General features: G+C 43.2%; 1 protein-coding gene and 1 long non-coding RNA gene across 2 annotated transcripts in view; one reads left to right on the top strand and one right to left on the bottom strand.

The window, feature by feature from the left end:
• pknox2 (pbx/knotted 1 homeobox 2) overlaps positions 1 to 25,721 on the bottom strand; it is a 138,345-nt gene that overhangs the window by 29,812 nt on the left and 82,812 nt on the right. Inside the window, exons 5-7 of the mRNA XM_024393768.2 lie at positions 9,323 to 9,494; positions 4,614 to 4,799; positions 956 to 1,091 (exon numbers count right to left, since the gene is read on the bottom strand). Of these exons, the coding sequence (XP_024249536.2) occupies positions 956 to 1,091; positions 4,614 to 4,799; positions 9,323 to 9,494 (494 nt within the window). The remainder of the gene's footprint in view (positions 1 to 955; positions 1,092 to 4,613; positions 4,800 to 9,322; positions 9,495 to 25,721) is intronic.
• On the top strand, positions 11,850 to 15,087 carry LOC112228443. Its single transcript, XR_002950039.2, has 4 exons — positions 11,850 to 11,915; positions 12,521 to 12,634; positions 14,171 to 14,287; positions 14,392 to 15,087. It is a non-coding gene; the product is annotated as an uncharacterized LOC112228443 (long non-coding RNA).

The following is a 25,721-nucleotide window of genomic DNA, read 5'->3' as shown; positions in this document are numbered from 1 at the left end:
TATCTCACCCTAACACAACAATAACAACAACAACACGTAAACACGGACGGCGAGAATAAAGCACGAAACAAAAGGTTTATTCTTTCACCTCAGGGTCCTTGAGAAAGGAGTTGTTGTTTTGCTACTAATTACCACTAATTTAGATTCTCTGATTATGGGTGTTACATTTGAGTTCATCTGAGTGTTGTGATCAAAGAGAAAGCTGGAATGAGATTGATTATTCTAGGTTGAAAGGGATTTCCGGAGGGTAGGGGTAACATTCCGCCGTACATAATAACAAGAAACCCATAGTTTCTTGAGTGAAACCCATAGTCAGACTCTTGAGTGATATAGAACACCTTCATTAACACAAAATGTTTATTCTTAATTATATGTCAACAGCCTCTGTTTTACATAGGATATGCCCTAACCTACCAGCATGCTGTTGCTGAAAGAAGCATTGATAAAAACATGTATTGTGGCTAAACCTTCTCTCACCCTGTTGTTGTTTTTAGATCATTCTGTTTTAAGTCCATTTTGTGCATGCAAGGTAGAACACTCTGTACAATTTGTACATAAACTGCAACTGTTCCTGCCTATGTATCTAAAATGTATAGGCAAAAGGGGCAGTTGTTATAAAGTACAATGTAAAGATGTAATATTAGCAGGTTAGCGTTTTTCATCATGAATCTTGTTAATGAGGCAGCTCTGAGAGTGGTCACTAGCTGGCACAGCCACAGTCATCAAATCTGACTTTAACTCTAACCTTAACCACACTGTTAACCCTAATGCCTAACATTAAATTATGACCAAAATGCTCATTTTGTTTTCATAACATATAAAAAAATAGACCATTTTGAATCTCTCAGTTCTGCTTCCAGGACAAGACTCATCCCAATAAATGAGAACAAGCATAATATTAGGGAAAGTGAGGTACCCATACAACTGGCTTGTGGAAGGTGGAAAGGCTTCTCACCTGACACCACCTGGGAATTGATGGTAGTCATGGCAATGTTGCCCTGTTGCAGGGTCCCGGTGGGCACCATGATTCCCGAGGAGTTGACGGAGCTGGAGACTGATGTCATGGACGGAGAGGACGTCTGGAGGAGGTCCTGGTGAGGTCAGAGGTCATAAGAAGAGAGGGAACCAGTGAGGGATCTGAGAAGGGCAGTTGAGGACTTACTGAATGTTTCAGATAGAAATGCCATGAATAGAGCTGACAGGACTCATTATTGCAACATGTAGGAGACAAATGTCTGTTCTTCAAAATGTACTTGTATCAAAACCTTCCACAATGTTGTACACTACTGAATATGACTCAGACGTTTGGACACAAGTATAATGGCCTTTCAGAAAAACAAAACAGTCTTGGCAGTAAAGTCAACAGATAAAATCATGTTTGAATGTAATTGTTCTTACGAATTGCAAAGTTTTATAAAGGATGTCCATTCCAAAAACCACCTGGCATCCAGGGTGTATAAAATACAAGGGGACACCTTCCGTTAAGGAAAAAGATTTGAAGATGAATATACAAGAATGTAATGGAAAAAGGTGCAGATTTTTTTATTTTAATGTACAGACTCTTAAACACAAATGGTTCAGTATAATATAATGAATATAACTTGTTGGACTCCCTCTAAAATGTACAAGGCAAAAATGACAATCGACAGCAAATATTGGGGATTTAAATCAGATGATCCTGTGCTTGTACATATAGTATGTTTGTCAAGTGTCCTAAGTTGGTCAAGTGTCCTAATAATGAAAGAAAAGCATTGTAAGTTAGAATTTTGTAAAGTTAGTGTGGGAGAAGTGGAAAAACTATTGTTGTCGATCAATAATGATAAACCTCCTGGCATTGACAACTTAGATGGAAAGCTACTGGTAGTTGACTCTATATCCACTAGTATCTGCCATACGTTTAATCTGAGTGTAGAGGAAAGTGTTTGTCCCCAGATCTGGAGGGAAGCAAAAGTAATTCTGCTACTTTAAAGTGGTAAAGCAGACCTATCAGCTTTCTGCCAGCTCTTAGCAAACTGTTGGGAAAAATGGTGTTTGACCAAATACAATGCTATTTCTCTGTAAACAAATCAACAACAGACCTTCAGAATGCTTTAAAAAAATGTATTTAACTAGGCAAGTCAGTTAAGAACAAATTCTTATTTACAATGGCAGCCTAGGAGCAGTGGTTAACTGCCTTGTTCAGGGACAGAATGACAGATTTGTACCCTGTCAGCTCAGGGATTCAATCTAGCAACCTTTCGGTTACTGGCCCAACGTTATATCCACTAGACTACCTGCCACCCCAGATAGCCTAGTGAGCACTCAACATGATGATTCCTGATAATTGGTTGAAAGTAATTGATAATAAGAAGATTGTGGGAGCTGTACTGTTAGATTTCAGTGCAGCCTTTGATATTATTGACTGTAACCTGTTGTTGAAAACATATGTGTTATGGTTTTTCAATCTCTGCCATATCGTGGATTCAAAGCTATCTATCTAATGGAATCTTTTCTAATGTCAAACTTGTAAAGTGTAGTGTACCACAGGGAAGCTCTTAAAGCCCTCTACACTTTTCTATTTTTACTAATGACAAAGCCTGTGTGTCCATGTATGCTGATGATTCAACCATATACCATATACAGCTAATGAAGTCACTGAAACCCTTAACAAAGAGTTGCAGTCAGTTTTGGAATGGGTGGCCAGTAATAAACTGCTTCTGAACACACAAGTTTTAGACCTCAGCCTAATCTGGTAATGAAATGTGTGGCTGTTGAACAAGTTGAGGAGACTAAATTACTTGGTTTTACCTTAGATTGTAAACCGTTATGGACAAAACATATACAGTGGGGCAAAAAAGTATTTAGTCAGCCACCAATTGTGCAAGTTCTCCCACTTAAAAAGATGAGAGAGGCCTGTCATTTTCATCATAGGTACACTTCAACTATGACAGACAAAATGAGGAAAAAATCCAGAAAATCACATTGTAGGATTTTTTATGAATTTATTTGCAAATTATGGTGGAAAATAAGTATTTTGAAAGAAAAGCAAAAAACGTTGTCCATTAAAATAACATCAAATTGATCAGAAATACAATGTAGACATTGTTAATGTTGTAAATGACTATTGTAGCTGTAAACGGCTGATTTTTAATGGAATATAGGCGTAGGCGTACAGAGGCCCATTATCAGCAACCATCACTCCTGTGTTCCAATGGCACATTGTGTTAGCTAATCCAAGTGTATCCTTTTAAAAGGCTAATTGATCCCTTTTGCAATTAAGTTAGCACCACTGAAACCTGTAGTTCTGATTAATGAAGCAATAAAACTGGCCTTTTTAGACTAGTTGAGTATCTGGAGCATCAGCATTTGTGGGTTCGATTACAGGCTGAAAATGGCCAGAAACAAAGCGCTTTCTTCTGAAACTCATCAGTCTATTCTTGTTCTGAGAAATTAAGGCTATTCCAAGCGAGAAATTGCCAAGAAACTGAAGATCTCGTACAAAGCTGTGTACTACTCCCTTCACAGAACAGCGCAAACTGTCTCTAACCAGAATAGAAAGAGAAGTGGGAGCCCCCGTTGCATATCTGAGCAAGACGGCAAGTACATCAGCGTGTCTAGTTTGAGAAACAGGTGCCTCAAAAGTCCTCAACTGGCAGCTTCATTAAATAGTACCCGCATAACACTCAACATAAATAGTGAAGAGGCGACTCTGGGATGCTGGCCTTCTAGGCAGAGTTGCAAAGAAAAAAACATTTCTCAGACTGGCAAATAAAAAGAAAAGATTAAGATGGGCAAAAGAACACAGACACAGGACAGAGGAACTCTGCCTAGAAGGCCAGCATCCCGGAGTCGCCTCCTCGCTGTTGACGTTGAGACTGGTGTTTTGCGGGTACTATTTAATGAGGCTGCCTGTTGACGACTGACGTTTTATATTTTTGTTCAGTATAAATTGTAAAGCATTTTGTCTGTAATATCTTTTTTGTTATGTGTAGGAACGCAGTAACACTACCTGTCACCATTGGCATTGGCTATTTGGGCTACTAATAAGTCAAACCCTATTGGAAAATAATATTCTCTCTATTTCAAGGTGCAATAAAAATGTAATAAACACAAATGCAGCCTTTATCTTGCTGGGAATTAACCTCCCGGAGAATACACCAAATGCTTCCATGCACAGGCCACTAACTCTCATTGCTAAAAGGGTCATTGTCAGGGAATGGAAAGAGGAGCAGCCGCCCTCATTTGCAGAAGGGCTCCAACTGTCTCTGTCAAATTTGAGATAACTATTGCAAATATAAATGGAGAGTCAAAAGAAAAAGATATGGGTCATGCTTGAAGTTACTTCCTTAGAGTGAACGAAAACAGGGGGAAATGTACGTCATTTATATTAACATAAAAAATAAAAAGACAAAACAGATGAAACAGTTGGCTCTTTCTAAGTGCATACCAGAGACATTCTGTTTAGAGTGCATATGTGTATGCGTGCACCAGTGTGCATATCCCATGTCATTTCAAAGTCTAGTTTTGATTTAATTTTGGTTGTCTTGTCAACTAACGTTAAATGTGAAATTAGCAACAAAAACAATGTTGGAAACAATGTTGATTCAATGAGTTTTTGTTTGTCTGCCTCTTACCTGCTGCAGGCTAAGTGAGGTGTGCGAGGGCGAGTAGGGTCCACCCAGATCATTGCGGAGCAGGTTGTCGCTGTGCATCTTGGTCTTGAGGCAGGTGATGTAGCGGTTGCAAAAGTCCTTGCAGAGCTCATTAACCTTCTCCAGTTCCAGCAGGTGGATCCTCAGCACCTGGATGGCCTTCACCATCTGAGGAGAGAGAGAGAGGAAAATAAGCAGGCTCAATGACTGGGGAAAGAAGGAGGCTATATGCTAGCCTTCATGCTAGTCTGAGCTAGCTCAACTTTAGCTAGGTCCATTGTTGGTTTCTCCAGCTTTAAAAAAGTGCAACTAGGGGTTGTTTCTGGACAGACCCCTTGTGTGCCTTTTAGATGATGTGCTTGCCCTAGTCTGTCAGTCCCTGAACATTCTCAGATAGCCCTTGACATAACACTTGCTAATCCATGACCCTCTCAAAATTCTTAACCATGATCCAATCCTTTTCCCAACCAGGCTTCCCATTCCTGTGCTCACTCTCTCAAAGTCAGCACTCAAGGGCACCAGAATGGGGTGCAAGTGAATACAAGTGAACAGAAAAATCTGGCTGTAATAGCCTTGTTAAAGTTTTGAGTTTATTTGTTACAATTCATTGGTGTAAGATGCAATCAAATTGCTTCTGTATTGTAATGTCGTTAATGCATTTATTTTGAATAAATATTTATTTAATGTACAAGTGAATAGGTTGGTTTACTTTTAAGTTTTGACCAATTAGGTAGCTTGTTAAGCTGTGGTCAATGGGAGAGTTGACCTGGTTAACATGAGGACTGGGAAAGAGACGTTGATTTATTTTATTTCACCTTTATTTAAGCAGGTAGGCCATTTGAGAACAAGTTCTCATTTACAACTGCTACCTGGCCAAGATAAAGGAAAGCAGTGGGACAAAAACAACAACACACATAAACAAACGCATAGTCAATGAGACAATAGAACCATCTATGTACAGTATGTGCAAATGTAGAAGAGTAGGGAGGTAAGGCAATAAATAGGCCATAGAGGTGAAATAATGACAACTTAGCATCAACACTGAAGTGATTGATGTGCAGATGATGATGTGCAAGGAGAGGTAAGAGCAAGAGCAAGAGGATAAAGAACAATATGGGGATGAGATAGTCGGGTGTGCTATTTACAGATTGGCTGTATACATGTACAGTGATCGGTAAGCTTCTCTAACAGCTGATGCTTAAAGTTAAAGAGGGACATATAAGACTCTAGCTTCAGTGATTTTTGCAATTAGTTGAAGTCATTGGCAGCGGAGAACTGGAAGGAAAGGCGGACAAAGGAAGTATTGGCTTTGGGGATGACCAGTGAAATATACCTGCTGGAGCGTGTGCTATGGGTGGGTGTTGCTGTGGTGACCAGTGAGCTGAGATAAGGTGGGGCTTTACCGAGCAAAGACTTATAGATGACCTGGGGCAAGTGGATTTGGCGACGAATATGTAGTAAGGACCAGCCAACGAGAGGTCGCAGTGGTGGGTAGAATATGGGGCTTTGGTGACAAAACGAACTATATCCAGTTTGCTGAGTAGAGTGTTGGAGGCTATTTTGTAAATGGTATCGCTGAAGTCAAGGATCGGTAGGATAGTCAGTTTTACGAGGGTATGTTTGGCAACATGAGTGAAGGAGGCTTTGTTGCGAAATATGAAGCCGATTCTAGATTTAATTTTGGATTGAAGATGCTTAATTTGAGACTGGAAGGAGAGTTTACAGTCTAACCAGACACATAGGTATTTGTAGTTGTTCACATATTCTATATTCCAGAGTAGTGATGCTAGTCGAGCGGGCGGGTGCAGGCAACAATCGGTTGAAGAGCATGCACTTAGTTTTACTAGCATTTAAAAGCAGTTGGAGACCACGGAAGGAGTGTTGTATGGAATTGAAGCTTGTTTGGAGATTTGTTAACACAGTGTCCAAAGAAGGGCCAGAGGTATACAGAATGGTGTCGTCTGCGTAGAGGTGGATCAAAGAATCACCAGCAGCAAGATTGACATAATTGATGTATACAGAAAAAAAAGTTGGCCTGAGAATTTAAGCCTGTGGCACCACCATAGAGACAACAGGCCCTCCGATTTGACACACTGAACTCTATCTGAGAAGTAGTTGGTGAACCAGGCGAGGCAGTAATATGAGAAACCAAGGCTATTGAGTCTACCAATAAGAATGTGGTGATTGACAGAGTTGATAGCCTTGGCCAGATCGATGAAGACAGCTGCACAGTACTCCCTTTTATTGATACTGGTTATGATGTCGGTTAGGACCTTGAGCGTGGCTCAGGTGCACCCATGACCAGCTCGTAAACCAGATTGCATAGTGGAGAAGGTACGGTGAGATTCGAAATGGTCGGTATTCTGTTTGTTAACTTGGCTTTCGAAGATTTTAGAAAGGCAGGGCAGGATGGATATAGGTCTATAGCAGTTTGGGTCTAGAGTGTCGGACCCTTTGAAAAGGGGGAGGACCGTGGCAGTTTTCCAATCTTTGGGGATCTCAGATTATACGAAAGAGAGGGTGAACAGGCTAGTAATAGGGGTTGCAACAATTTCGGCGGATAATTTTAGAGAGGGTCCAGATGGTCTATCCCAGCTGATTTGTAGGGATCCAGATTTTGCCACTCTTTCAGAACATCAACTGGATTTGGGAGAAGGAGAAGCTTGGGAAAGTTGCTGCAGGGGGTGTTGAGCTGTTGCCCTGGGTAGGGGTAGCCAGGTGGAAAGCATGGCCAGCCGTAGAAAAATGCTTATTGAAATGATTAGTTATCATAGATTTATTGGTGGTGACAGTGTTTCATAGCCTCAGTGCAGTGGGCAACTGGGAGGAGGTGCTCTTATTCTCATGGACTTTACAGTGTCCCAAAACTTTTTGGAATTAGTGCTACATGATGCAAATTTCTGTTTGAAAAAAGTTAGCCTTAGCTTTCCTAACTGACTGAGTTTATTGGTTCCTGACTTCCCTGAAAAGTTGCATATCGCGATATGGGGGCTATTTGATGCTAATGCAGAACGCCAGAGGATGTTTTTGTGCTGGTCAAGGTCAGTCAAGTCTGGGGTGAACCAATGGCTATATCTGATTTGTTCTTGCAAGCTTATTTAAGATGGCGATGAAAGCACTTTTAAAGAGCAACCAGGCATCCTCTACTGATGGGATGAGGTCAGTATCCTTCCAGGATACCCGGGCCAGGTCGATTAGATAGGCTTGCTTGCTGAAGTGTTTTAGGGAGCGTTTGACAGTGATGAGGGGTGGTCGTTTGACACGTATCTACCGAGTTTTGAAGGGAAATACTGATTTTATTTTATAAGAGAGTATTATTATTTTGTTAAGAAAGACTTAGTAGAGACTGAATCTACCGTCTCATCGTGGCGGTATTTGACAGCCTCGAGGTCAGCCTAGCATCGTGCGAGACCTGGAGAGAATTGCTTGTGGAAGATTAACGAGTTTATGTTTCCATGGCATATCTGTTGCTGTTAATGAGTACTGTCTGCATTGATAGCTGTGCTTGCTGTGGATCTTGTGAGGACAGCTGCACGGAACTGTTATACTTCGCTGAGGAAATATCTACGAGTAACGTTAGTGAGTAACCACAGCGATGGGGTGCTTCGGGACTTCTTCTTTTTTCAGCTCCAACGAGTTTAAGCAATCTTGCAAGTAATTTGGACACAGGTTCTGAATTTTTTTTGGTGTTTATTATTTTAATTTATTTTGGTGTGGTACATTGAAAATGTGACAAAATACATCTTGAATCTTACGTCTGTTGCATTGGTGGAGTTATTTACTGTTTCATCTTCATTTAAATGTATGAAAGCATATCCTTATATAATAACAAATCTATAAGCATTCTACCTGAAGTTAATACCCTAGTTGTCATCACCCTAGCAAGTTTACAATAGGGATTCTTATTGGAGATGTCCCTCTCACCTAATATCCCATGCTGTTGAGATATTCTACGGTAATATCGTAAGAGTCAAATTCGAGCCAGTTGAGATGTTACATGACAATTACCGCTGCTTGCTTAGTCGGGGCCTTGTGCCATCTCAGCCAGTCAGCTTACTGTACTGTGGAAGAGTTAGTGTGTGCTGGGTCCAGCCCCCGACCAGCACCTTGTAAAGCACACAGATGTGGGGTTAATTGACTGCCGCACCACTTGTCGCCGAGCACCCACATAATGATTTCTCTCTCTCTAGCCACCCTCCATATTTCTCCTAATTTCTAATTACTGCTATCTGTCATAGAATGGTAGGAGGGAGAGATCATGAGGGGAAGAGTGGGAAAGGGGAAGAGAGAGAAAGGGTGAATAGAATAGAAACAGATATTGAGACAGACAAAGGAGGAAAGTAAGAGGTACAAGAGGGAGGGGGTAGAGGTAGACGTGTGTGAGGGAGCAAGAGAGAGAGCTAATGAAATGAGAACTGTGTACATGAGAAAGGGTGAGAGAGAAAATAAGACAACTTTATTGCGGGTGGGACCTGAAAGGGATATTTAACAGAGCTTCCTTACGCTGAGGAGGCATCTCAGTAGTCCAGGGTGGCTTACTAATGTTGAGGATGATTTGCTCTCTCTACTGGTGGAGGAAGTCATCACAGTATGACTATGACTACTGCTCAATATTAGGAAGCCATGTTAGACTTTGAGATGGTTCAAATCCACGTTAAACTATTTAGATGGCCCCCAGGCAGGGTACTAACCAGGTTGTCCAGCTCAGGGTCCTCGCTGAAGAATGGCTTGTGGTCCTGCTCCTGCTGGTGGACAAAGTTTTCGATGTCCACATCGAAGCTGGCAGAGGTGATGCACTCGGAGCCCTGGGTGGCCTGCTCACACTTCTCAAACAGCAGGGCCAGCAGTGGGAATAGAGGGTGTCTGGAAGGATAGGAGAAGACAGGAAGTAGTTCAACTTCATAACTGCTCTAGCTGTATCTTGATTGCCGTATAAGTAGTAGTTCTAGGTACAAAGAGGAAAAGTAAATCTGTTTGAGAAGGTTGCCTCGGTATTGGCGTATTTGAGGTATGTATCATGTTAACAGACTGAGGCAGGTATTCAATCTGATCGCGCTTTTTAGACAATGGTCCTTTTAAAGGCAATGTTTGTGTTCGCTGAGACCACATTCACAGTAAACACTGCATATGTCGGCTCAATCGGAAAATACCTAAATGGCGCATTGTCCCAATGTGTGATCAGATTCAATCCCGGCCTTAGAGGGAAGTTTAGTTGTGCATTGTGTGTTAACTACAGCATGTTGTACTGCAACAATGCTCTATTTGACACCCAGGAACTGCATTAGCAAGATAACTTGATCATTAACTCAAAAGACAAATGCAACAGACAAAGAAAACGGTAGACAATGAGATCCGACTGGGCACAAACTAGTTGTTTCAATGTAATTTGTCAACATATTGTGACGATGAATCTATGTTTGAAACACATTTGGATTTGCAAAAAGTAATCAACCAGTAGTGTTTTCATATCATTACAACCTGCGTTGCAAACATTGAAATACAATTACTTAACCTAACTTCACCATAATCATCAAACTATGTACTGTATATGTTGAAATCCATGTAAAATTGCAAAAAATCTCACTTAGAATCTACATAGGAATTGCAGCACATGCAACATCAGATCCATTCTTTTTATGACCATGTTGTTCTTTCTGCTTGCATTTTGTATTTATATAAATGTGTGTATTTTCTGTAATGTATATAATTCAGGGCTCATCTGTAAAAGAGCCATTGGTTGTAGTATGACTCCCTGATTAAATAAAGGTTTAAAAAATGATATATATATATATAGTGTATATTGGATGGATTAAATTATGTTGAATTTCATATTTGATTAGACATATTTTATTTGACCTTGTTTCAATGTCGATAGTAAAAAGGTATGTTTGAATCTATGTCAATGTTTCAACATCATGCCATCAACCTAAATAAAGAGATGTCAATATTGAAATAAAATCTGAAGCCACAACGATATCTGCCTGAACAGTGACTCTGTACTTGTATAATGAGGGGACATGTACCATCCAGACAACTACCTCTATGTACCTATGCTTAGCTTTGGAAACAAGTTGTGTTAGTTTCTGCTGAGCTATCATCTCAACACAAATGGACACGGCTCAGCGTCCATACTCATTTGCATAGCTATGCTGTACCGTAATAACATTGAATGATTGAAAGTAACTCCTTTATCTTGTTTTACACAAGCTATGTGAAAGTAAGTTCAGAATAAGATTGGGTTTATGTAGGCTACATTCAATGTAGTAGATTGACATCTGATTTGCCCAAAGGACACCATCATTTCAATGTATAGCTATACTATCATTAATTTATGATTGATTGCTTTAAATTTAGAAGTATTTACAATTAGCCCTATAAATAGGATGCCACATGAATTATATTAATAATACACTTTTACCTTTGGAAATTGTATTTAATAAATATGTTATTCATAATACTCTGAACAAAAATATAAACGCAACATGCAACAATTTCAACGATTTTAATGAGTTACAGTTCATATAAAGAAATCAGTCAATTTAAATAAATAAATTAAGCCAAAATCTATAGATTTCACATGACTGGGCAGGGGCACACCCACGTGTGAGCCTGGGAGGGTATAGGCCCACCCACTTGGGAGACTGGTCTACCCACTGGGGAGCAAGTCCCAGCCAATCAGAATTTGTTTTTACCCACAAAAGGGCTTTATTACAGACGGAAATACTCCTCAATTTCATCAGCTGTCCGGGTGGCTAGTCTCAGACAATCCCGCAGGTGAAGAAGCCGGTTGTGGAGGTCCTGGGCTGGCGTGGATACACGTGGTCTGCAGTTGAGACTGGTTGGACGTACTGACAAATTTTCTAAAAAGACATTGGTGGAGAAATTAACATTCAATTCTCTGGCAACAGCTCTGGTGGACATTCTTGCAGTCAGCATGTCAATTGCACACTCCCTCAAAACTTGAGAAATCTGTGGCATTGTGTTGTGACGGAGTTGATATTTTTGTTCAGTATATATATATTGATAAGACTATAATTAATATAATGAATTTAGCATTCTACATATAGGGCTACATTTTCATATGATATTTTGTGATTGACATTGCATGAAATGTTGCCACACTTGTGAAAAGGGTACAGTATCTAGTCAACCTGTTTGATGCCGACTGACACCTGCACCCAATTGACCTGATTGCCTTTAGTATGAGAAGCCTACGATAATTAACACAAAGCACAACCAATTTCAAGCTAAACAAGCCCTGTGGAGAAGACAATTGCTGAAGAGGTAAGACAATCATTTTATCACCTATAGACTTATTTTGATTGTTTGTTGGACTACTGCAATTGAGCTGTGACTTATCATCAACGGTGGCGTAAATGCCATGCAGCTGTTTTAGCTCTTGTAGAGTCTAGCGATAATGGAAAATCTGACATTTTGACAGAAACTAGTGTAGATGGTAACGTGAGTGACACCTCCAGTGTTACAACAAGTGATCGTACTGAAAGGTTGTTTGATAGGGATGAGATTAAGAGGTCGTCTGATTGTGTGAAGCAGGATCTTCTCAAACTGCAACAAAGGGTGGTATATGTGTGAAGCTGGGATCTTGGGCTAATGAAAATAACCTCACCACGGGTGGAATAAATAGTTTCAGATTAAAGGCTCTTTGAACGGAAGGGTAGAGTTACACTCCGAGGGGACACATCCAGAGAGAAATTATGAATTCAATTATTTGGCCTACATGGCTAGCCATCAAGTAGCTACATCTCCATTAGTAGAATCTGGAGTTTCTTGTATTTCATGGTTTCTATTAGCTTATATGCATATGATATGCTTGGGCGTCATGATTTTCCTTAAATGAGGCCCTAAAACATGCATTGTCTTCCTGTCAGAAAATCAAGATGTCAGAGGCTCTGATCTCCTTTCAAAGGCTTATTGCCAAAATAATTTGCCTGACAACCTCTGTGACTGGCAGGACTCGACTGACGAAAGGCCACGGAGTACAGGTAGTTTTTGCTTTACACTGGTCCCATAGTATTGAAGGATGTTTCCAAAAAGGTCTAACCTGGATGATGCTGTGTCGCATCCGGCCACGACCGGGAGACCCATGAGGCTGCACACAATTGGCCCAGCGTTGTCCGGGTTAGGGGAGAGTTTGGCCGGCCGGGATGGCCTTGTCCCATACACACTGACTTTGGTTGCCAGCTGTATGGTGTTTCCTCCAACACATTGTTGCGGGTGCCTTTCAGGCAAGCAGTGTGTCAAGAAGCAGTGTGGCTTGCGTCCGTACGGGAGTTGCAGCGATGGGACAAGACTGTAACTACCAATTGGACATCATGAAAAAGGGGTGAAAAAAATTTTAAAAATAAAAGCCCACATAATCCATTGGTACAAGAGACAAGGAGACTGTCTGAATCAAGCCAAGTGAAACATACTGCCAAGAACATCCAACCATCATCACCGTTGGTAGGATAATCAGAATCGTAGGTCATCAATTTTATTTTCCAATGTTTGCATGTTCGCAAGTAGAATGGATGGCAGTGGGACTTCACACGCTCGCCTAAGGATTCTCAGAAGGCAGCCCGATCTGTGCCCTATTTTCCCCCATATTTTCTTAAGGAAAAAGCTTCTTCCAGTTCATGGTGAGGAATCGCTGTTCTGATGTACTGTCACGCTCGTCGAAATGAGTAGACCAAGGTGCAGCGTGCATAGAGTTCCACATAATTTTAATAAACCGAAACTCACTGAACAAACAACCAAATGAAACGTGAAGCTACTGCTGTGCACTCAGGCAACTAAATGTAGACAAGATCCCACAAACACAAATGAGGAAATGGCTATCTAAATATGATCCCCAGTCAGAGACAACGATAAACAGCTGTCTCTGATTGGGAACCATATCAGGCCAATATAGACATACAAAACACCTAGATGACCCACCCGAGTCACTATCACGCCCCAACCAACATAGAGAAAAAACAGCTTACTGTGGTCAGGACATGACATGTACAGAAGTTACTACCAAGAAGGCTCAAATGCAGCACAAGCCATCAGGTAATGACGACCCCTTTGTCTCCCCAATTTTGTAATATCCAATTACAGTCCCATCGCTGCAACTCCTGTACGGACTCGGGAGAGGCGAAGGATGGGAGCCGTGCGTCCTGCACAACATGACCCTGCCAAGCTCGCTTATCTCGGAAGCCAGCCGCACCGACGTGTCTGAGGAAACACTGTACAACTAGTGACCGAAGTCAGCTTGCAGGCTCTCGGCTGCCACAAGGAGTTGCTAGAGTGCAATGGGAAAAGGAATCCTGGCCGGCCAAACCCTCCCCTAACCCAGACGACGCTGGACCAATTGTGCGCTGCCTCATGGGTCTCCCGGTTACGATCTGCTGTAATACCTCAAGCACTGCGACGCAGTGCCTTAGACTGCTGTGCCACTCGGGAGGCCCCAACATCTTATTCTTGATCATTGTATTTTATAAAGGTATTTCATTTGTAAAAACAATTGGCATGATGTCTAATCTAATCTAATCTCTCAGAGAATCATCTTGGTCTCTCACATGGCTTAACCCTGGAGCTTGAGGGCTCGAGGTTTCTTTCTGCCTTCTTAATTGAGGGTTCCCCCTCACCAAATCGATGCAAAGGATCAGACGCAAGTATGAAACTCTCCATTTAGTATTTTGGTTTAAAGTTTAATAGAAATGACAATGTGTTTAGGTTGCCTTTTAATACTTTTACACTTGCATGTGTTTTTTCGTAGGAGAGGACCTACCCAAGCGCCATAACCTGTACCACTGCCACTGAGAAGCAAAAGGATAAAACACCATGCAAGCCACCAAGTGTGTGGATAGGGAAACGGCAAACTAAAACGTTGCGCATGTCCCAACCCAGCGATTTATAGTGCGGTGGACCCTTCACAACATAAGCCAACCCCTTATTCTCATTCTTGATCGATGTATTTGGGAAAGGTATTCTAATTTTACCAAGAATTGCCATGTGGTCCAATATTTTCCAGCAGAGAATCTTGAGCATTCATGCTCCAAGGACAGGTCATGTGGGAGACCGAGGTCTCCTTCTGCCTCTTCAGATGAGATCCCCCCTCACCAAAGCACTACAAAGGCTCAGACCCTTTTCTATAACGGAAGCAAGTATGACACATTTCATTTGTGTGAGTGCAACCATATCCGTAGGCTAGTTGGATTTCCGAAGAACAAGAAGTGATTAATAGGTTTTTAATCCTCTCTTCTATTTCATTTGTTTCCTGTTATAGTCTTGTCCAGTCAATTCTACGCAAGTATCCATAAACTTTGCCAATCTTGTATTTTCTGACAAACCATTGATATATATTTTCTTGACACCAAGAATAAAGATACTGCAGTGAAAAGTCATTCTTGCCTGAGTTGCAGAAGTTGGAACCACTATATTAAACAGAGGGGGCTTTGCAGATGGATCATTTCCATATCATTCCCACTTAACGTCTTCATATTGATTCATACCATAGCTGAATGTCCTAGGCAACATGAGAAAACGATCCAAACTAGGGTTGCACAACTTCTCCAAAATCCCCAAGTTTTCATTATTCCTGGATTGAAGATTGATAGAATCAGAAGGGAATAAGTAGGGTGTCAGAAATCCTTCAACCAGGAATTTTGGGAAAATTACCAGATTTTTAAAACCCTCGTCCAAACTATTGATAACACAGTGATACGGGGCTGCGTCAAACAGTTTGTTTGTTATTTTGTTTACTTGTCAGGTGGTGAAAAAGGAATCTCTGAACACTTCAATCAGATGCAATTTGAGTTTGAATTGCGTCTGATTAAAGTGTGTGTAGGCTGCTTTTTCACTCAATCATATGCATTTACTCCTGCATCTTTACTTAGCCTGCCACTGGATGTGAGGCAGCTCATTTCACTGGACAGGTCATTTCAACACGGAAATATGGGTCATATTTGGTTGAGACGATGACCAATAAGATTTCAACCTTTATTCTCCCATTCAAAAGACAGGCAACAGTTATTTATTTTATTTCAGTACTATAGTTTGAAAACTATACTTAATTAATAATCAACTATTGCAGTGAAGTTGAGAACAAATTGTGATCTGATTTGACCAAAACACACCATGAATTCAACAGGGATTGTCACCAATCCATGAAGTGTGTTGATTAGACGTTTAGAAGTAGTTGCCATTTTATGATGTAGGCTTCTTTACATAAGGATAAGAGCCTAAGATAAGAATATGAAAACAGACTATCAACCTTTGATGTTGCACTCTCTTGAAAACCACAATACAATTGTACTCGTGGTGCAAAATGTATCTTCCAGACATAGGGTCTATAGTACTGTTGGCTATTTTAATTATGTGTATCACAATTAGAGCAGTGACCTCAAACAGCATTGTGTACATCTTTGTCCATGTAAAAACTTTTTGTCAGTCAAGAATGGTTGAAATGGTGAACAAGTGAGCAACTATGTACATACATTCTGGTCATGTTGAAAGTGTATTGGGATGATGTTTATTCAGCTTTAAATGAGGTGTACCATGTAGAAACACCACAACACTCCTTGGTGGCTATCCTGGGGGTGATTCCAGAGTGCATAGAGGGAAGGGGTCAGAACTGTCTTTTGCAGATTTTGCTCACGGCAATCCAATGACATGGTTAAAACCCAACCCTCCAACATATAACTTGTGGCTGCAAAAGGTTTGGGAGCTGTATGAGATGGAATAAATAACACATTCACTTAAATGAAAAATACCTACATTAATTAAGATGGAGCCCAGTAATGAGACTTAGCATTGTATTTGTGCTATTTTGTGTGTGGGTTTGGGTGTCTTTTTCTATTGCTCTTTTTGTTTATAATAAGTATTATCTCTGGCTGGAAATGTGTCACCTTACATATTCACTTATTTTACCATGTAGCATGAACTGGACCAATCTGTATTAATATTTGTTTATATTCATCTGCTTTTTAAAATTGTAAAAAAAAGAAGAACAGTTGAAATAATGTATTGCACCCCAAAATAGATGTACAAGTTTTAAAAAAAGTACAAATCTGGCACAGGCTTCTGGAAATACAGATAAGATAAACAATAAACAAAAAAAAACTCTCATCCCTTTACTTACTGGCCCTTGTGGTCAGGTGCATATTTCAGACAGGTTGACACCGCCTGTAGTATTTCTGCCTCCGTAGCCTTTGGTTTTGTCACGTGCGTGTGTCGATCTGTGCCTGCGTGTAGGCATGCATGAAACCATCTGCGTATGTACGAACAAACGTGTGTGTATGTGTGTGTGTGCGTGTGGGTGGTGTGAGGGAGTCGGTAGTTAGGGGGGAAGCAGGCATGCAGCACACAGGAATACTGTAGGATGCTGGGAGAGTGGGCCTCTGCTCTGGCTCTAACCTATGGCTCTCATTTGCAGCCTTTAATAGCCCGCTATATTAGACTGTAATCTACCTGATCCCGATTTAATGTGGCTCCCTCGGCCAGACGTGAGACGAATACTAAACAGGCAGCCATGCGCAGATCACCGAGCTGCAGTCCCCACGGCCTCGTCCATTGGGTGTGTGTGTGTGTATGGGGGGGAATCAGTATATCAGTATGGTTGGCTTCCTTCATCTGGCTGCAAAGGTGTATTATGTTCATTAGGGCCTGATTTTCAGGTTCTATTCTATGGCAGGTGTTCAACTGGACTCGTTATTACTTAACTTGCTGCTGATCTAAGACATTGAAGTGTTGTAGACAGTTATTTTCTTATGAGATAATATAGCAATTTGTCATGTTGTTGATTCCAACAGCTGCCTTTCTCACAAGGGATGATTTACAGCTTTGAGGTGGAATGTTTGTTTTGCCATTCGTCAGTGGTGTTCTCTGTAAACACACAGACACACACAAAAACTGGTGTAATGGAAATATGACACCATGTGGCAGGGCTGGATTGGCCATCTGGCAATTCTGGCAGATGCCAGAAGGGCTGGACCATTTTTTAGCTGGGTCAAAATTGACACACACAAATTAAAAAAGTGACATTGCCTGCAGAAATGGCTGGCCCCTCTACCAAGATGGGCCATCCCGGTTTTCTCTCCCGGATGAGCCCGCCCGAAACCTACTTTGATTACGTCAAGAACCCCGTAGTGTGGCAGATTACGCGGTAGACTTTCGCACGTTGGCAGCCAAGAATGGCTGGAACCCGGAGTCTCCGTTAGATACTTTTCGTCATGGACTATCGTAGGAGATTAAAGATGAGCTTGCAGCTCGGGAGTTACCCCTGGACCTTGACTCCATCATAGCCTTAACTATAAGGATCGATGGACGTCTACGGGAATGCAGGGGGGAGAGGTCTGTTTTCAGCCCCGCTCATTTGTCCACGGCTGCTTGCTCGCCCCCGAAGAACCCCGAGAGTCCCCGACGCCTGCATTTCTGAGAGGATTCGAAGTCACCCGAGTGCCCTCTGGAATCATCAGGAACGGGTGACTCGTTTTCTACTGTGCTTATGCAACAGGGCAGAGCTAAATTGTCACCTCAGGAACAATTACATAGGCTTTACTCCAACAGTTGCCTGTATTGTGGTGCTATAGGGCATTACAAATCCACCTGTCCAGTGAAAGACCAGACTCATCAGTCAGGTAAGAGTACTATGGTGGGCCATACTGGGAGTTTTCTAACTCCCATTACTCGCACTCCCTTTCATGTTATCCTGCTGTGGGGTGACCAGTCTAAACTTTGGGTCTGATGAGAGTTTTATGGACCCTACTCTGGTATCGGAGCTGGGTATCTCCACGCAACTTCTCTCCGTTCCCATGGACACCAGAGTACTGGACGGACGCACCATTGGCAATGTCACTTATAATACGGTGCCCATTAACCTGCCTGTGTCAGGCAATCACAGTGAGTCCAGCTTCTTCTCATTGAATCTCCCTATGTTCCTGTGGTTTTGGGATTTTCATGGCTACAGAGGCACAACCCTGTTATTGACTGGACCACTGGTTCTATCCTGGGATGGAGCCTGTTCTGCCACTCACATTGTCTGAAGGCGGCGCAGCCTGCCCCGGGATGTCCTCCTGCGGGCTCTGTTAAAGCCTCTAATTTTTCCGCCACTCCCGAGTACCAGGACCTCTTGGAGGTTTTCAGCAAGACTCGCGCCACCTCCCTCCCTCCGCATCGACCCTACGATTGTGTTATTGATCTCCTCCCGGGCACAACACCGGCTAGATTCCCTGTCTGGCCCTGAGACCAAGGCCATAGAGGAGTACATTGAGGACTCTCTGGCTGCTGGGAGCATTTGTCCTTCTTCCTCCCCTGCCAGCACAGGGTTCCTCTTTGTGGAAAAAAAGGACAAGACCCTAAGTCCATGTATCGACTACCGGGGCCTCAATGACATCACAGTTAAGAATCGTTACCCTCTACCACTCCTCTCCTCAGCTTTCGTACCTCTCCAGGGGGCAACCATCTTTTCCAAGTTGGACCTTCGGAATGCCTACCACCTAGTTTGGATACACAAAGAAGACGAGTGGAAGATGGCCTTTAACACAGCTAGTGGACACTATGAGTACCTGGTCATGCCATTTGGACTCACCAACGTTCCCGCAGTAGTGTTCCAGGCCTTGGTCAACAATATGCTCTGTGACATGTTGAATTGATTTGTGTTTGTATACTTCGACGACGTCCTTGTTTTCTCCCGTTCTGCTCAAGAATATGTCCTCCATGTCTGACAAGTCCTTCAGCACCTCTTAGAGAACCATTTTTTCGTGAAAGCAGAGAAGTGCAAATTCCACCGCTCCACTATCTCCTTTCTGGGATATATCATCAATGAAGGGAATGTTCAGATGGATCCTGAAAGATGAGAGTGGTGATGGATTGGCCCCAACCCACATCCAGAGTACAAATCAAATCAAATCAAATCAAATCAAATTTTATTTGTCACATACACATGGTTAGCAGATGTTAATGCGAGTGTAGCGAAATGCTTGTGCTTCTAGTTCCGACAATGCAGTAATAACGAGCAGGTAATCTAACTAACAATTCCAAAAAAAAACTACTGTCATACACAGTGTAAGGGGATAAAGAATATGTACATAAGGATATATGAATGAGTGATGGTACAGAGCAGCATAGGCAAGATACAGTAGATGATATCGAGTACAGTATATACATATGAGATAAGTATGTAAACCAAGTGGCATAGTTAAAGTGGCTAGTGATACATGTATTACATAAGGATGCAGTCGATGATATAGAGTACAGTATCAACGTATGCATATGAGATGAACAATGTAGGGTAAGTAACATTATATAAGGTAGCATTGTTTAAAGTGGCTAGTGATATATTTACATCATTTCCCATCGATTCCCATGATTAAAGTGGCTGGAGTAGAGTCAGTGTCATTGACAGTGTGTTGGCAGTAGCCACTCAATGTTAGTGGTGGCTGTTTAACAGTCTGATGGCCTTGAGATAGAAGCTGTTTTTCAGTCTCTCGGTCCCAGCTTTGATGCACCTGTACTGACCTCGCCTTCTGGATGGCAGCGGGGTGAACAGGCAGTGGCTCGGGTGGTTGATGTCCTTGATGATCTTTATGGCCTTCCTGTAGCATCGGGTGGTGTAGGTGTCCTGGAGGGCAGGTAGTTTGCCCCCGGTGATGCGTTGTGCAGACCTCACTACCCTCTGGAGAGCCTTACGGTTGAGGGCGGTGCAGTTGCCATACCAGGCGGTGATACAGCCCGCCAGGATGCTCTCGATTGTGCATCTGTAGAAGTTTGTGAGTGCTTTTGGTGACAAGCCGAATTTCTTCAGCCTCCTGAGGTTGAAGAGGCGCTGCTGCGCCTTCCTCACGATGCTGTCTGTGTGAGTGGACCAATTCAGTTTGTCTGTGATGTGTATGCCGAGGAACTTAAAACTTGCTACCCTCTCCACTACTGTTCCATCGATGTGGATGGGGGTGTTCCCTCTGCTGTTTCCTGAAGTCCACAATCATCTCCTTAGTTTTGTTGACGTTGAGTGTGAGGTTATTTTCCTGACACCACACTCCGAGGGCCCTCACCTCCTCCCTGTAGGCCGTCTCGTCGTTGTTGGTAATCAAGCCTACCACTGTTGTGTCGTCCGCAAACTTGATGATTGAGTTGGAGGCGTGCATGGCCACGCAGTCGTGGGTGAACAGGGAGTACAGGAGAGGGCTCAGAACGCACCCTTGTGGGGCCCCAGTGTTGAGGATCAGCGGGGAGGAGATGTTGTTGCCTACCCTCACCACCTGGGGGCGGCCCGTCAGGAAGTCCAGTACCCAGTTGCACAGGGCGGGGTCGAGACCCAGGGTCTCGAGCTTGATGACGAGCTTGGAGGGTACTATGGTGTTGAATGCCGAGCTGTAGTCGATGAACAGCATTCTCACATAGGTATTCCTCTTGTCCAGATGGGTTAGGGCAGTGTGCAGTGTGGTTGAGATTGCATCGTCTGTGGACCTATTTGGGCGGTAAGCAAATTGGAGTGGGTCAAGGGTGTCAGGTAGGGTGGAGGTGATATGGTCCTTGACTAGTCTCTCAAAGCACTTCATGATGACGGATGTGAGTGCTACGGGGCGGTAGTCGTTTAGCTCAGTTACCTTAGCTTTCTTGGGAACAGGAACAATGGTGGCCCTCTTGAAGCATGTGGGAACAGCAGACTGGTATAGGGATTGATTGAATATGTCCGTAAACACACCGGCCAGCTGGTCTGCGCATGCTCTGAGGGCGCGGCTGGGGATGCCGTCTGGGCCTGCAGCCTTGCGAGGGTTAACACGTTTAAATGTCTTACTCACTTCGGCTGCAGTGAAGGAGAGACCGCATGTTTCCGTTGCAGGCCGTGTCAGTGGCACTGTATTGTCCTCAAAGCGGGCAAAAGTTATTTAGTCTGCCTGGGAGCAGGACATCCTGGTCCGTGACTGGGCTGGGTTTCTTCCTGTAGTCCGTGATTGACTGTAGACCCTGCCACATACCTCTTGTGTCTGAGCCGTTGAATTGAGATTCTACTTTGTCTCTGTACTGGCGCTTAGCTTGTTTGATAGCCTTGCGGAGGGAATAGCTGCACTGTTTGTATTCAGCCATGTTACCAGACACCTTGCCCTGATTAAAAGCAGTGGTTCGTGCCTTCAGTTTCACACGAATGCTGCCATCAATCCACGGTTTCTGGTTAGGGAATGTTTTAATCGTTGCTATGGGAATGACATCTTCAACGCACGTTCTAATGAACTCGCACACCGTATCAGCGTATTCGTCAATGTTGTTGTCTGACGCAATACGAAACATCTCCCAGTCCACGTGATGGAAGCAGTCTTGGAGTGTGGAGTCAGCTTGGTCGGACCAGCGTTGGACAGACCTCAGCGTGGGAGCTTCTTGTTTTAGTTTCTGTCTGTAGGCAGGGATCAACAAAATGGAGTCGTGGTCAGCTTTTCCGAAAGGGGGCGGGGCAGGGCCTTATATGCGTCGCGGAAGTTAGAGTAACAATGATCCAGGGTCTTTCCACCCCTGGTTGCGCAATCGATATGCTGATAAAATTTAGGGAGTCTTGTTTTCAGATTAGCCTTGTTAAAATCCCCAGCTACAATGAATGCAGCCTCCGGATAAATCGTTTCCAGTTTGCAGAGAGTTAAATAAAGTTCGTTCAGAGCCATCGATGTGTCTGCTTGGGGGATATATACGGCTGTGATTATAATCGAAGAGAATTCTCTTGGTAGATAATGCGGTCTACATTTGATTGTGAGGAATTCTAAATCAGGTGAACAGAAGGATTTGAGTTCCTGTATGTTTCTTTCATCACACCATGTCACGTTGGCCATAAGACATACGCCCCCGCCCCTCTTCTTACCAGAAAGATGTTTGTTTCTGTCGGCGCGATGCGTGGAGAAACCCGCTGGCTGCACCGCTTCGGATTGCGTCTCTCCAGTTAGCCATGTTTCTGTGAAGCAGAGAACGTTACAGTCTCTGATGTCCCTCTGGAATGCTACCCTTGCTCGGATTTCATCAACCTTGTTGTCAAGAGACTGGACATTGGCAAGAAGAATGCTAGGGAGTGGTGCACGATGTGCCCGTCTCCGGAGTCTGACCAGAAGACCGCTTCGTTTCCCTCTTTTTCTGACTCGTTTTTTTTTTTTGGTCGCTGCATGTGATCCACTCGGTTACACTGGTTGTAAGGCAGAACACAGGATCCGCGTCGCGAAAAACATATTCTTGGCCGTACTGATGGTGAGTTGACGCTGATCTTATATTCAGTAGTTCTTGTCGGCTGTATGTAAAGAAACCTAAGATGACCTGGGGTACTAGTGTAAGAAATAACACAGCTGCAATGTTTCCTGGGATTTGCTCATTTCTCATGACGTTGGAGTGGGAGCCATCCTGTCCCAGCAGTCAGCCCAGGACCAAAAGCTGCATCCCTGTGCCTTTCTGTCCCATCGTCTCAACCCCGCTGAGAGAAACTACGACGTAGGAAATCGGGAACTCCTGGCGGTCAAGATGGCTGGAGTAGTGGTTGTAAGGGGCGGAAAATACATTTTTGGTGTGGACCGACCATAAGAATTTAGAATATCTCCACACAGCCAAGCACCTTAACTCTAGGCAGGCCTTAACTCTAGGCAGGCCCTTAATACCTATTTTGGGATGAGGGGAAGCATTTTCACTTTTGGATGAATAGAGTGCCCAGAATGAACTGCCTCCTACTCTGTCCCAGATGCTAATATATGCATATTATTATTAGTATTGGATAGAAAACCCTCTGAAGTTTCTAAAACTGTTTGAATGATGTCTGTGAGCGTAACAACTCATATGGCAGAGAAAACCTGCCAGAGAAAACCTGCCAGAGAAAAATCCAACCAGGAAGTGGGACATCTGAGGTTTGTAGTTTTTCAAAGCTTGGCCTAACAAATACATAGTGTCTATGGAGTCAAGTTGCACTTCCTACGGCTTCCACTAGATGTCAACCGTCTTTAGAAACTTGAATGAGGATTCTACTATAAAGGAGGGGCTCATGAGACCTGTTTGAGTCAGTGGTCTGCCATAGTGCCTTGGTCTCATGACGAGCGCTCCCGACAGAGTTACCTCTCGTTCCAGTGCTTTTCTTCAGACATAGGAATTCTCCGGTTGGAACATTATTGATGTTTTATGTTAAAAACATCTTAAAGATTGATTCCATACATCGTTTGACATGTTTCTAAAGCACTGCAACGGAACTTTTCAAGTTTCTTTCTGGATGAAGTGCTCACGCCTCATGAAGATGGATTACTGGGCTGAACACACAACAACAAGTGGCTATTTGGACATAAATGATGGACTTTATGGAACAAATCAGTCATTTATAGGGATTCTGGGAATCGATCTAGGATTCCTGGTAGTGCCTTCTGATGAAGATCATCAAAGGTAAGTGAATATTTATGGTGTTATTTCTAACTTCTGTTGACTCCAAAATGGCAGATATTTCTCTGGCTGGATTGGGCTCTGAGCGCAGTTCTCAGATTATGCTTTTTCCGTAAAGTTTTTTTGAAGTCTGACACAGCGGTTGCATTAAGGAGAAGTGTATCTTTAATCAATGTTTATTATGAGTATTTCTGCAAAATCAAAGGATGTTTTGGAATCAAAACATTACTGCAAGTAACGCGCCAATGTAAACTGTGATTTTTGGATATAAATATGCACATTATCGAACAAAACATACATGTATTGTGTAACATGATGTCCTATGAGTGTCATCTGATGAAGATCATCAAATGTTGGTGATTCATTTTATCTATATTTCTGCTTTTTGTGACTCCTCTCTTTGGCTGGAAAAATGGCTGTGTTTTTTTACTTGGCTATGACACCACATAATTATATGTTGTGCTTTCGCTGTAAAGCATTTTTGAAATCGGACACGATGGGTAGAGTAACAAGATGTTTACGTTTCATTTGCTGTATTGGACTTGTTAATGTGTGAAAGTTACATATTTCTAAAAAATATTTCTGAATTCCGCATGCTGCCTTTTCAGCGGAATGTTGTTGAGGGGTTCCGCTAGCGGAACGCCTGCCCTAGAAAGGTTAACTCTAGGCAGGCTCTGTTATTCACCAGGTTCAACTTCACCATCTCCTACCGCCCAGGGTCCAAGAATGTGAAGCCGGACCCTCTCTGTCTCGCATGTATAGTTCCGCTGCCACACCTTTTGACTCTGAGACCATCCTCCCTACCTCATGTCTTGCAGATACAGTTGTCTTTGATAAGGCACAACGACCCTGGTGGGGGGGCCCGGCTAACCGGATGTTTGTCCCTCATTTGGTCCGATCTCAGGTCATGGAATGGGCTCATTCCTCCAAGCTCACCTATCATCCCGGCTCTCGTTGAAACCTGGCCTTCCTCCGACAATGCTTCTGGTGGTCCTTTATGGTTCCTGACGTCTCAGCCTTTGTCGCCGCATGCACTGTGTATGTGCTCAGAATAAGACTCCACAGCAAGCTCCGGCTGGCCTCCTTCAGCCACTCCCTGTTCCTCACCACCCCTGGTCCCATATATCCCTGGATTTTGTTACTGGGCTTCCTCCGTCTGATAGCAACACCAATATCCTGAAAGTAGTGGATAGGTTCTCTAAAGCCACCTACTTCATTCCTCTCCCCAAGTTACCTTCAGCCAAGGAGACGGCCCAGCTCATGGTGCAGCACGTCTTCCGAATCCATAGACTCCCTGTCGACATTGTCTCTGATCGTGGTCCTCAATTCTCGTCCTGATTCTGGAAGGCATTATGCACCGTCATTGGGTCGTCGGCCAGCCTGTCCTCCGGGTTTCATCTCCAGACCAATGGCTAGTTGGATTGTGCCAATCAAGACCTGGAGACAACGCTTAGGTGCCTCGTCTCGACCAACCCCACCACCTGGAGCCGGCAACTTTTGTGGGTGGAGTATGCCCGGAACACTCCTCCCTGCCCAGCCACTGGGCTCTCGTGCTCCATGGGGTATCTACCCCTGCTATTCCCAGAGAAAGAAGAAGATCTCAACATACCCTCGCCCAGATGTTCGTCCACCGCTGTCGGCATACCTGGAAAAGAGCTTGTCTACTCTTCTCAAGACCACCTCCAGATACCGTCGACAAGCGGACCGCTACCGGACTCC

The sequence above is a fragment of the Oncorhynchus tshawytscha genome, linkage group LG30 (assembly GCF_018296145.1).
Source record: "Oncorhynchus tshawytscha isolate Ot180627B linkage group LG30, Otsh_v2.0, whole genome shotgun sequence".
Lineage (NCBI taxonomy): Eukaryota > Metazoa > Chordata > Actinopteri > Salmoniformes > Salmonidae > Oncorhynchus > Oncorhynchus tshawytscha.
This window is presented reverse-complemented; position numbering and strand designations above follow the sequence as displayed.